The sequence below is a fragment of the Enoplosus armatus genome, chromosome 19, assembly GCF_043641665.1.
Source record: "Enoplosus armatus isolate fEnoArm2 chromosome 19, fEnoArm2.hap1, whole genome shotgun sequence".
Classification (NCBI taxonomy): Eukaryota; Metazoa; Chordata; class Actinopteri; order Centrarchiformes; family Enoplosidae; genus Enoplosus; species Enoplosus armatus.
In genome coordinates, this window is record NC_092198.1 from 1,345,535 (window position 1) to 1,357,715 (window position 12,181).

Consider the following 12,181-nt stretch of genomic DNA (forward strand, 5'->3'; position numbering starts at 1 on the left):
TATTAATAACACAAAAAATGTCATTAAAGAAAATGTTCGTATACTCTCCAAATCCCAATGATTGATGTATGAAAGTCAACATATTATTTTCTTGAGTTTCAAAACATCAACAGTGAGCTGAGAGGAAATGTAATTGAAGCTTTAAGGTTAAATTAACTTCTCAACACGTTCATCCATACATCTCTTGTTGTTTTATTGTTGGATCTTCATTTAATTGGTGTTTACTAATCTTCTCTGCTCCCAAACGTCTCGTCGCCCAAAAGTCAGATTTTCTGTGAGAACCTGAAGGCAGCAGGATTATCTTCAGCCAGGTATTTCAGTTCAGGGGAGTGGTCACAGGGCTGCTGCTGCTGCTGCTGCCCAACATGTTGGTGGTAGTAAAGGTAGCTGTAGGAAACCCTGAGGGGGAACGGAGGATCTTGAAAGCATCCAGGTAGAAAAATGCTGTTAAGCTGAGCTGCAGGTCTGAACAGGTACCAGAGAGCTGCAGACGGACATCATCACACCCTGGTTCTGGATCAGACTTTAGACCCACTAATCCCCCCCCACACCCTCATACTGCTCTCACAGTAAATGCAGATATTACACACATTAGGTACGGTAGGTTTCAACATGATAAACATCTGATGACATGTTTTTACAGCGGAACAGAGAGTCTGCTGTCTGCTGCTGAGCAGGTAGTTAATCAGTGGGTTCATCAAACAGCTGCTGCTGGAAACACAGAGACTGAACCAGACAGGAAATGTGCCAAAAAACATAAAACAAGGAGCTAAAAGAGGCTAAAAAGCACCGTAGAACTGCAGAGTTTGTGATAACTTTCTCTGGGTTCTCTGAGAACATCCTCTTTCACATTCGCTCCACTGTTTATAGAAAAATATTGATTAGTACGGCTTTAAAGCCACTATGTGTAGGGTTTAAAAATGATGACTTTAGTGCCATCTGGTGGTAGAATCAAGAACAACAGCAACTTGGGCACAAACGTCTGATCCGCACGTCTACTTTAATTTAGCGATGAACAGATCTCAGTTTCCTTTCTATAAAGTGTAAATATAAATCCAGTGAGAACGATGTGCATGTCGAGGCCTCCGATATTAAAACAATTATTGTAGCCAAATTTAACTCAGGTTAAAAACTAATAAACACAGTAAAAATAAAACACCAGAAATGAAGATAATCTGCGACATTTCAACACAAATTTTAATGGTTTTGACTCTCAGAAGTCAAATAATTTGGAAGCAAATACCGTGAAATTAAAAAAGCAACTACATATAATTACACCTTTTATATGTACAAATTCTGATCAGTAGCTGAAATCCTCCTCCAGTGATATTTAACAACATTTTAAAATGAAACAGTGAAGGAGGAGCTCTGTCTCAGGCTCTCGGCGGCGCTCTCGTCATCTCCGAGCTGCCTTGCGGCTCTCCAGCAGCAGAACCACCAGGCGGCTCTTGAGCGAGGGCAGTTTTCTGCTGTAGTCCTGCTGCAGGACGGACGTCAGCTTGCAGCGGAGCCTCCGGAGGCTCGGCAGAGAGCTGCAGTCCGGCACGTTCAGCAGAGTGTGGAACAACTCCTGCCACAAGTCGCTGTGGGGGTTCCTGTGGAACAGAGATGGAAAACATGGAACATCTCCACATAGTAGTTTTCACTGTTAGTGGCGGAGTCCGCCGGTCCCATGCTGGATTCAGATTGCTTATCTACGCACGAGAGATTCACAGGAAAACAAAACTGTAATTTTATCTCATTGACATCAGCCTCATTGTTTACTGTTCACTGTCCAACAGCTGTAGCAGAGCTGGATCTCGTTACTGCTAATGCTAATGCTAACGGAAGATCCAGCTGCTGCTCCGCATACAGTGGCTTGCAAAAGTATTCAGCCCCCTTGAACTTTTCCACATTTTGTCACGTTACGACCACAAATCTAAATATATTTTATTGGAATTTTATGTGAAAGACCAACACAAAGTGGCACACAATTGTGAAGTAGAAAGAAAATTATATATGATTTTAAAAAAAAATTACAAATAAAAAACTGAAAAGTACGGTGTGCAAAAGTATTCAGCCCCCTTTTCTCTGAGTGTAACCAATTGCCTTCAGAAGTTGCCTGATGATTGCTGAATGATCGAATGTTGACCTAATGACTAAATAGAGTCCACCTGTGTGTAATCTAATCTGAGTAGAAATACAGCTGTTCTGTGACGGCCTCAGAGGTTTGTTAAGAGAATATTGGGGAGCAAACAGCATCATGATGTCCAAGGAACACACCAGACAGGTCAGGGATAAAGTTGTGGAGAAGTTTAAAGCAGGGTTAGGCTATAAAAAGATTTCCCAAGCTTTGAACATCTCACGGAGCGCTGTTCAATCCATCATCCGGAAATGGAAATTGTATGGCACAACTGCAAACCTACCAAGACACGGCCGTCCACCTAAACTTACAGGCCGAACAAGGAGAGCACTGATCAGAGATGCAGCCAAGAGGCCCATGGTGACTCTCGACGAACTGCAGAGATCCACAGCTCAGGTGGGGGAATCTGTCCACAGGACAACTATTAGTCGTGCGCTGCACAAATCTGGCCTTTATGGAAGAGTGGCAAGAAGAAAGCCATTGTTAAAAGAAAACCATAAGAAGTCCCGTTTGCAGTTTGCCAGAAGCCATATGGGAGACACAGCAAACATGTGGAAGAAGGTGCTCTGGTCAGATGAGACCAAAATTGAACTTTTTGGCCTAAATGCAAAACGCTATGTGTGGCGGAAAACTAACACTGCACATCACTCTAAACACACCATCCCCACTGTCAAACATGGTGGTGGCAGCATCATGCTCTGGGGGTGCTTCTCTTCAGCAGGGACAGGGAAGATGGTCAGAGTTGATGGGAAGATGGATGGAGCCAAATACAGGGCAATCTTGGAAGAAAACCTGTTGGAGTCTGCAAAAGACTTGAGACTGGGGCGGAGGTTCACCTTCCAGCAGGACAACGACCCTAAACATAAAGCCAGGGCTACAATGGAATGGTTTAAAACAAAACATATTCATGTATTAGAATGGCCCAGTCAAAGTCCAGACCTAAATCCAATCGAGAATCTGTGGCAAGATCTGAAAACTGCCGTTCACAAACGCTCTCCACCTAATCTGACTGAGCTTGAGCTGTTTTGCAAGGAAGAATGGGCAAAAATTTCAGTCTCTCGATGTGCAAAGCTGGTAGAGACATACCCCAAAAGACTTGCAGCTGTAATTGCAGCAAAAGGCGGTTCCACAAAGTATTGACTCAGGGGGGCTGAATACTTTTGCACACCGTACTTTTCAGTTTTTTATTTGTAAATTTTTTTTTTAATCATGTATAATTTTCTTTCTACTTCACAATTGTGCGCCACTTTGTGTTGGTCTTTCACATAAAATTCCAATAAAATATATTTCTGTTTGTGGTCGTAACGTGACAAAATGTGGAAAAGTTCAAGGGGGCTGAATACTTTTGCAAGCCACTGTATAAAGCATTCCATTGGTAAAACTCAGAGCGGCTTTTATTGTGAAGCAGTCACAGGAAGCACAATGTATTTGTTGCTGAGGTTAGTTGCTGACAGCGATTGTCCACAGTCACTTTCTGACAGTGGATCAGTTTCAGTGGGCAGCAGCCACAGTGAGCCGCGAGAAAACCAAACAATAAATCTGCTTTGTGGTCGTCGAGCTGAATGACAGGCAATATCTTACCAATACAGGTCTGTTATTTATGGAAAATCATTTCAATAAATATGTAAATGCCATAAAGAAACATAACAAAATGAATTACCTTCTGAATACACCGTTTGTCTTCCACACACCGTCTTCATTCGAGACTTGCATGTACGTCCCAAACAGCATGCAGTAGACGGTCCCTGCTATTCCAAAGTAATCCGTCTAAAAACACAAGACACCGTGAGACCTGCTACTGTTTCTGTACTGCTGTATTAATAGAAAATATGAGGCATGAAGACTTTCAATCTAACAAAAACATGATAAAACAAGATGATTTTCTGGTGTAATTGCAGGAATAGACATCCTGTACGTCCTCACCTGATAGGTCCAGGGTTTCCCACTGAGCATCTCGGTACACTGGAAGCCTGACGTCAAACACTTGGCGGTGAAAGCAGTGCCTTCTGGGAAAAGCTCCATGTCGATGCTCTGTCCGAGGTCGATGAGGACGAGGCCGTGGTCCACGTTCTCAGACTCAAAACACTTGTTCTCCAAGAACCTGAAACACAACAGCAGTACGGACGATGACTTCCTGATTCCTGCCCCGCCGTTACTGTGGAAATGGTGAATTTCACAGTGATAAGCAGCGTGCGGAGAGATTGTTACCTCTCTCCTAGCAGGAAATTGTCGGGTTTGATGTCGGCGTGGACGACGTGGATGTTGTGCAGCTGCTCCACCATGTTCAGGATGCAGGTGGTGAAGTACAGGACGAGAGGCTGAGGCATCACCTTGTCACTCAGGGTTTTATAGATGTTCACTGCGTTCTGAAAGAGGAGCCACAGCTTCAGCATACGAAGGATAAGAGAAACGGATGGCGTTTATGTTCATGTCACGTTGTCTTTGTACCAGCAGAGTGCCGTAGTTGTGAAGCTCCCCAAGCAGCACACTTCCATTGCGGAAGAGGTGAGCAGAGCGAAGGTTGCTGTAAAGGTGGCGGACGTCGGGCTGCAGCCGAGCGTCCAGCTGAGTGTTGATGTGAAACTCCCAGGGATTGGCTGGCTTCTGAACCTGCAGTGACAGCGAGAGAGAGGCAGAGGGCTCAGATACTCACTGTGAACATGAAGCAAAAAGTGATTTAACATTTAATACAGAGAAAACTAAAAACGCTCTTATTGTGAAGCTGCAGACATCCTGAGCCAAATGAAGTATTCCATCCATCTATTCCCCGAGACATTTGCTCTACCAAAGACAAAGCAAGGTCCTTCAGTCACATCTGTGACCTCTGCACACGAGACAGAAGACATCCGCAAGATCACAAACTCACAAACATACCTATGAAGATACAAGCCGCTGCTGGACGACAGGTAAAACAATGTAAACAAATATGTAGACGTGTGCGGAGTGCAGAGGTCACAGAGGGACTGGGTCTTTATCTACAGTCACCACCATCTCACCTTTAACACCATCCTCTCTGAGGTCACGGGGTCAGTGGCCTGGTAGACGGTCGCAAAAGCACCTTCTCCGAGGACGCAGTCGACGCGCAGGGACGCCTTTCCTGTCAGAAGGAAAATGTTTTCAATTCAAGCAGCACAGCCAGACTAGAATCAATCTTCTCATCCAGTTCTGAGCAAGAACGAGTATTTTCCAAAAGTTAAACTTCTCCTTCAAGAGAATAAGAAATATGTAAATCAGTCAGCTTACCCATGCTGATGGTCATCTTTGGTGTGATGCTGGGTACGTTGCACTGCCAGGTGATGCAACAGGGGTGAGAAGTGAGAGGTGAGGCGAGTCCTGACAGCAGATCAGAGATCAGTTTGTCATCCCAGGGATCTGGCACCAAGTGGACGGCAGCCGTCCCGGCTGGTGCTGTGTTTAGCCTCAGCCCTCTGTCCGGACTCGTCATGGGCTCATCCACAGTGCTGAACGGTGGCGGCTGCATCGGGCTCATGGGCACGTCGGCGCAGAGCTGTGGCTGTTCTGGACTCATGGGGACGTCCAGGCTCTTGCTGGGGACAATGTCCGCTTTACTGAGCCGACGGGGACTCAGGAAGGCGTCCAGGTCCAGGTCGACTTTAGCCTCGGGGCTTCTGACAGCCAGCCAGTCTGGTTTGACAGCACACTCTGGGCTCATGGGGACATCACGGACTTGTTCATGGGCGGGTTGGTCTGAATCCTCCATGATTGTGAAAGGTTCACTTCTGGGTCTGACTGAACTCTCAGGCAGCTGCGAGACCAGAGAAGCCTGGTTGGGAGGCCGCTCGGGGCTCGTGTACACTTCCCAGCAGGGCGCTGCGGTTCTGGTGATGGAGGAGTCGGTGGGACAGATAGTCTGGTCTCTGAAGGAGAGAACGGCAGGAGGGGGGGGCTGCACCATGGTGATGGAGGAGGTCAAGCAGAGCTGGGCTGCGGCAAGCCCTTCACCGACGATGGTGCCGTGTCTCTCAGAGGACGGCACAAGCTGACTGATGGCTGTTTCAGAGAGCTTCTCATTTGACGGACTCTGCTCCATGATGGGGCTGGGGGGGGCAGAACACATACAGTATATCACAGATCACAGATACCCTGAATACCTAAGACCTAAAGACCTGAGGATCGAGCAGGGACAGAGTGGTTACCTGAGTTTTTTGGGCTGACGTCTGATAAAAGCGTCGTCATCAGCATCACCACCTTCACAGTTGTTCTCTGGAGAGAAGAGAAAGACATTAAGACCAAAGAGACCATGTTCAGTAGGAAGGCCGAAGATGCGCTGTACGGAAGTTGTATTGGAATCGGTTTAGTTGAGCCCGACTGTTCAGGTCTGACAGAAAGAGAACATAGATGGAAGTGTGTGTGGGTCCAGGTCCTGTACCTTGGTCCTCGAAAAAGTTGCCGTTAAAAGGAGTTTTGTGTGTGAAGGGGGTGGAGACAAACTGAGCCAACATGGCGAAGTCTGTGGTGCTGTTGGGACAAGCAGCCAGCGAGTTCAGGGAGTTGTAGCGAGCGCCCCACATGGTGCTCTCATCCGGCATCAGGTCCGAAGGAGTGTCCTGATCAGCAAACACAGACAGCCAGGCAACGTGTTGGCAACACAAAGAGCTGCTTTATACAATATCTATGTATTTAATACAGCGTGGTTCAAATGAGTCCGTTTTCTTCATACTCACATTAGGTTTGTTAGACACTGGGATTTCAGCCAGAGCTCTGATTGGTTTAGACTTCTCAACCGCAGAGGGAGCAGCAACACTGAACAGAGCAAAGAGGGACAAAATCATAGGAACACCGTTCAATGTCATAAATGTTCATTCTAATTGTTTATTTCATCATAGAACCACAGCAAAGCATATAATAAGACTTAATGTTAAAGATGTACATATGTGTAGTTTGGATAGAAATGCAGCTCCTTCAGAACATCTTTAGTTTTGCAGGACACATTGAGGATGTTCACATTGTGAGTTTCTGGCTCTCTGGTTTCCATATTTACCTGCCATTTTCTTTGTCAGTGTCATCCTGGAAGACGGTGAACAGGGCTGCAGTCGAGGGCTTGGTGAAAGAGACGAGGCCTCCTTCAAAAAAAAGAAGAAGAATTCAGTTAACTGGCAGAAATCTGCAGGAAAACTGTATAATTTAAATTCCACTGCACTTCATCATCAATTACCATCTGGATTCATTGTATTGATCCGTGAGCACATTTCAAATTCATTTGGATTCGTCTTAGTTTCAACACAGTAAACAGCACTAAAAACAGGCAGGACGACTTTTTATTGTGAAGAGGCTAAATTAATGATTTTGATAATCTGGCAAATGATTCTCTGCCTTTAGCTTGTGTTTTTACAAACACCTGGTCAGTAAGTCATGAAGTTAACTTTGGATGCTGGTCTACGGACAGATTCGATAGAATAAAACCTTTATAAATGTCCTGTTTACGGCATATTTACCAGTTCTTGGGTATCCAGGATCAGCCTCCTTCTCAGCGGTGTGGAGCACTGATGTGTTGTTGAACGGGTCTTCTAGGAGGGTCGGGGCCTGGAACATGTCCATTATCACGTCTGGATGATACAAAACCAGATTCAATGTTATTCACCGTAAAACAAAAGTGCAACAGGATTTGGTGCACTGCCACCAGAAAGTGGACTTTGATGGACTGTAGGACATCTGGAAGACAACATCAATAAAGCTGACGTCTTGAATCAGCTGAAAACATCAAAAGTGAGCAGGAAGAAAGTCCTGGACTTTAGCGGCCCTACTGGACCCCAACTGGGTTCACTCTCTCTTTAACTACCTGGTGAAACAGAAACCCCCCCCACAGCATAAAGAAATGTCCCCAACATTTCACCTAAAGCGCAGAGGCTGTTGTGCTCACCCAGTGCTTCCCGTGTGTTGACAGTGGGTGATGGCAGCACCCGTGATGGTGTGGCCTGAACGAAGCCCAGTGACGTGTTGGGAGTGACGTGAGACAGGTTACCTGTGCCGCCCTGTGACACTGAGAGACAGACAGGAGGTTTGAAAACATTCAGAAGCTTCGATTAGATTCGAGGGCTCGCTCTCGAACCGGTTTACTTACTATTGAGTCTCTCCTCGGGCTCTGGGGGGTGACCGACATCCCTGAGGGGGGAAACAGATTGAGAAGGCAATTTAGAGTAATACAATTACAACAACTTACAGTTTGTTGTTTGCAATGCACTGGTCTGGTATTGGTGCCACTGCTGACCATATTCATATCTGTTGCTATAGTAGTGAAGAAAAAGTGGATGATTCTCAGGCTCTGGGGTTATAAAGGAGCGTCTTTCGTCTTTATGGACGTCCATTCACAATGGACATCAGAGATAATGACACACTGAATGTAAAAACATAAATTACAGCAACCGGCTGCTCTTCTTGAATGACACAGTAGAATCCAAATATTGCATGAAGCCCCTGACGTCATTTAGAAGCTACTCACTGATGCGTGGTGTGGTGCTCCTGAGGTCGACAGTTCTCCAGGCTGCTAGGCTGAACATCAGTGTTCACAGCAGAGATGCAGGCGGGTCTGTGGAGCGACGGGTTCATCTGCTCAAAGCTGACAGGCCGAAGCATCGAGGTCTGGACGACAGGCACGCGGTCCGTGGACACGGGAGTCGGCGCAGATTGTGGTAAGTGAATGCTCCTGTCAGCCAGGACAGAGGGATGAAGGGACAGAGCGTCAGCTGCCCTGCCGCTGTTCTGCTGCTGAGGAGGTTCAGGGACGGCAGAGGCCTCTTGGATGAAGGTCGGCTCGGTGTGTAATCTCAAGCCGAGAGAGCGTCTGCTGCTCAGGCGATTTGAAGGTCGCGGACGCCCAAAGGCCTGCTGGGTAGGATTAGGGTTCATACTGGAGGCTGTTTCGACTACAGGCAGCTGTAGCAAAGAAAACAAAGGTTGGGGGTTCATGTAAGTTATCCTGTTTTCACAGAGTTAAACAATTGAAACAGACCCACAAAAGTGCATTGTGTTCTTTGTTTAAATGTTACATTTCAAATGTAAAAGTAAAACTGCAAAGAGGTATACCAGGGTCTAATGCCGCAGTGTCCCTGTGTATTTCCATGAAAAGGGCTGCGAAGGACTCAATATCATCCTGTTGTTCCCAGAATAAACGGCTGGTCACAGCCAACGTGCCAGTTTGTGCGTCATTCATCACACAATGCAAGAGAGTCCACATTTACTCCCATAGAGAGGTTGTGTTTCGGGCCTAACCTGATTAAATGCATCGTGGTTTTTAAAGAAAATAACAACATCACGTGAATTTGCATTCTCACCCTCTGTGATGACGCCTGGCTGGTTAGACCTCCAAAGGCCTCCAGATCCTGGTTTACTTTGTCCAACATACATTTAATGGTCAGGATGCCCTCCTCCTGCTCCCTCAGCCTCTTCTCCACTTCAAACAAAACAAAAAGAGAAGTTAGAGGAAACGTGGATGTTTTAAACCCTTAATCATCTCAGAGCAGATTAGATTCTGTTTCCACTGCAGTTGGATTTATAAACCATCAGCTTACTGATTTCTCTGTGCTCCATTTCCTGCTTCTCCCGGAGCTTGCGGAAGTATTTTTCTGCTCGGACCTCCTCAAAGCATAATTCAGATCCTTCACAGACCAGTTCGTCCTTCATGTACGCTGCCACAGTCTGAACACTGGAGCCGTGACTGGAGGGAATCGCCCCCGAAGTCTCAGAGCGAGAGACTCTGTGGGGGAGAAAGGAGATATATACTGTATATTAGAGAGAATAGTCAAATTGAATTAAAGGATGGTCGATTTTTAATTTCAAGAGATGTGGTTGTCCTGCCAAAAATGACCTAGTGTTATGTGAATAAAACAGATGCTGTTTCAGGAGGGGGTCTACTTCAAAATAAAAACATCAGAGGAGGGATTCATTTCTATTTTTAATCACATTCCTTACTCAGTCATCATAAAGTTATTTTAAATGCAATGCATTTATTCTGGTTTTGTGTCTTTTTTCATTTGTTTGTCCATCAAAACATCTTATTTCTGCTGGTGATGCGCCCTCTACTGACAGCTGGTGGTTGGCACCTCTCTAGCAGTTTTTGGGAGCAGACACACAAACACTTGTATTGACGTTTGTTTATGAAGTTTTATATTCATCTGTAATGTGAGAAAAGGGGCCAGTGTGCATCATTCTCATGACTGTAATGCACTTAGAACCAAAAATACACAGAAAACTAATATGAAACAACTAAAAGTAACTTACATTATGGTGGTTCTATTTGTGGGTGGTTTGGATAGATAATCCCCAGAGGCCTGTAACAGAGGACAAAGATTATTACTTGATTTGAAAAGCAGACATTGGCGTTATTAAATGATCATTATGGAATAAGAAACACACACCTTGTTTTGAGCTACAGGTTCTCTGTGGGATGACATCTGATTGGTTAAATGGGAGTTTTGCAACGGGTTTCGACCTCCTGCTTTACAAAAAAATCAAAATCAAACAGTTAGTAGCTCGCAAAATATATACAACACTTTAAAGACACAAATTAAATAATTTTTAATAAGCAAACAAGCAAGTAAATACACTCTTACCCGATACTGGTGTCTGGCTTCCGGTTCTTATTTGAAACTGCCTGCAGATCAGATTTTGTTTTTTAGTTATTGTTGCGAATGTACACACTCAAACCACTATGTATACCTAGTTAGGAGTATGAGTAAGATAAAACAGGAACAGTCTGTCTGATGTCTGTGCACTCCTGAAATGTTATAACCACCAGTCCTGGCCCATTAAATTGACTCTCCAGAAGGGTAAAGAACCCCCAGACATTTACCCCCAGCAGCAGCTCTGTGCTGTATCTATAGGGTCTGTTTCTTTGTTGTTACCTGTGCTCATTAAGAACAGTGTCGGCTGGCTGGGCTTGGTTCTCCATCGCTGTCTGGTACACAGCATCGGCCTGTTCATTCAGCCCCCTTTGTTCAAACTGCTGTGCCCAGGCCACATAGAGGGCAGCAGTCCTGGTGCCGATGCCTTTACTGTAGACGTGACTGTACAGCGCAATGGGGTCGGAATAATAACTCGCCTGTAAGACAGTTAAAAGGAAGAAATGCAGTCTGAATAACAAACCAACTCTAGTTGTGTGACTGCTGCATAATAATGTCATATTTTAGTCAGACTTACGCATTTGATGCAGTAGTTCACATATCTGATGTCATTTGCGTATTGCTCGACATTCAAAAATCTCTGTACCAGACTGTCAAACACCAGCGACATGCCGCTGCCACCGCCCGCAGGGAGTCTTTGCTCCAGATACTCCACAAACCTATGAAACATACAGGGAAGCGTGCATTCAGTACTCGCTCAGCTGTCAGTCATGCATCTGTTATTCAAGTGCAGTAACGTGGAGCACTTTTGCAATGAAATGGCAAGTGGGTGTGGGACTGCTACTGTTAACTGTCAGCTTTGTTTCCTACATAGTTAGCTAGCTAATGCTAACTTAGACCAGTCAAATTACTCACTTGTCCCATCGATCCAGTGGGTCGTCTCCTGTATATGAGCTCAAACTGCTTACAAAACACCTAAAATGAGGAATGTAGGCAGAATTACAGGAAGGCAGTGCAATGTCTAAAAGGTATGTACTTTATAAATGAGTTACAATTCAGCGGTACATCTGCACCGCTACAGCTATCCGCTAGCATGAAGCTAACACCTGGGAACGTTAATGTCCAAGCAGCTGAGGTTGACTTACTGTAAATAAGTGGGAATATCCATTTCGCACAGTAAAAAAGAAAAAGAAAAAGTCAAATAAACTAACTCGTGTGTTGCTTCCGACCAATGAACCGGCTTTACAAATCAATTTCGTTAACGCAGATCACTTGCATCGTTACGTTTGTTTCTATCCCCTGGCGAGCCGCTGTTCCTAATACATTTGAAATTTCGCGCTCAGCCAATAGCAACGCGAGCATTCCACGTTGTATCGGAAAACCACGCCCCCAGGGTGTGACGACGTTTCCGGGGTAAAAATAGACAACATTGAAGAGAAAAAGCTGAAACTTTCAATAGATAATAGCAAATAAAATTGCC

At 45.2% G+C, this 12,181-nt stretch overlaps 1 protein-coding gene across 1 annotated transcript; it reads right to left on the reverse strand.

Moving 5' to 3' along the window:
• Positions 1 to 1,281: 1,281 nt before the first annotated feature.
• Positions 1,282 to 11,924, reverse strand: bub1 (BUB1 mitotic checkpoint serine/threonine kinase). The gene is made up of 24 exons (XM_070926285.1): positions 11,847 to 11,924; positions 11,617 to 11,676; positions 11,279 to 11,420; positions 10,984 to 11,180; positions 10,693 to 10,733; positions 10,498 to 10,577; positions 10,361 to 10,410; positions 9,652 to 9,836; positions 9,415 to 9,533; positions 8,583 to 9,016; positions 8,205 to 8,245; positions 8,004 to 8,123; positions 7,579 to 7,689; positions 7,125 to 7,206; positions 6,808 to 6,886; positions 6,513 to 6,690; positions 6,280 to 6,346; positions 5,366 to 6,180; positions 5,119 to 5,219; positions 4,571 to 4,732; positions 4,331 to 4,488; positions 4,046 to 4,223; positions 3,783 to 3,889; positions 1,282 to 1,595 (listed from the first exon to the last, which is right to left on the reverse strand). Exons 1-24 carry the CDS (start codon positions 11,867 to 11,869, stop codon positions 1,397 to 1,399), a joined length of 3,729 nt encoding a protein of 1,242 aa, XP_070782386.1. The 5' UTR covers positions 11,870 to 11,924; the 3' UTR covers positions 1,282 to 1,396.
• Positions 11,925 to 12,181: the final 257 nt, after the last annotated feature.

Bases quoted from the DNA above. Each gene is read 5' to 3' on its own strand.
- bub1 (XM_070926285.1), bottom strand. From the start codon at position 11,869: ATGGATATTCCCACTTATTTACA. The intron at 7,690-8,003 runs GTGAGCACAACA...TGTATCATCCAG, and splicing joins CAACACACGGGAAGCACTGG to ACGTGATAATGGACATGTTC. The intron at 6,887-7,124 runs GTAAATATGGAA...TGCTCTGTTCAG, and splicing joins ACTGACAAAGAAAATGGCAG to TGTTGCTGCTCCCTCTGCGG.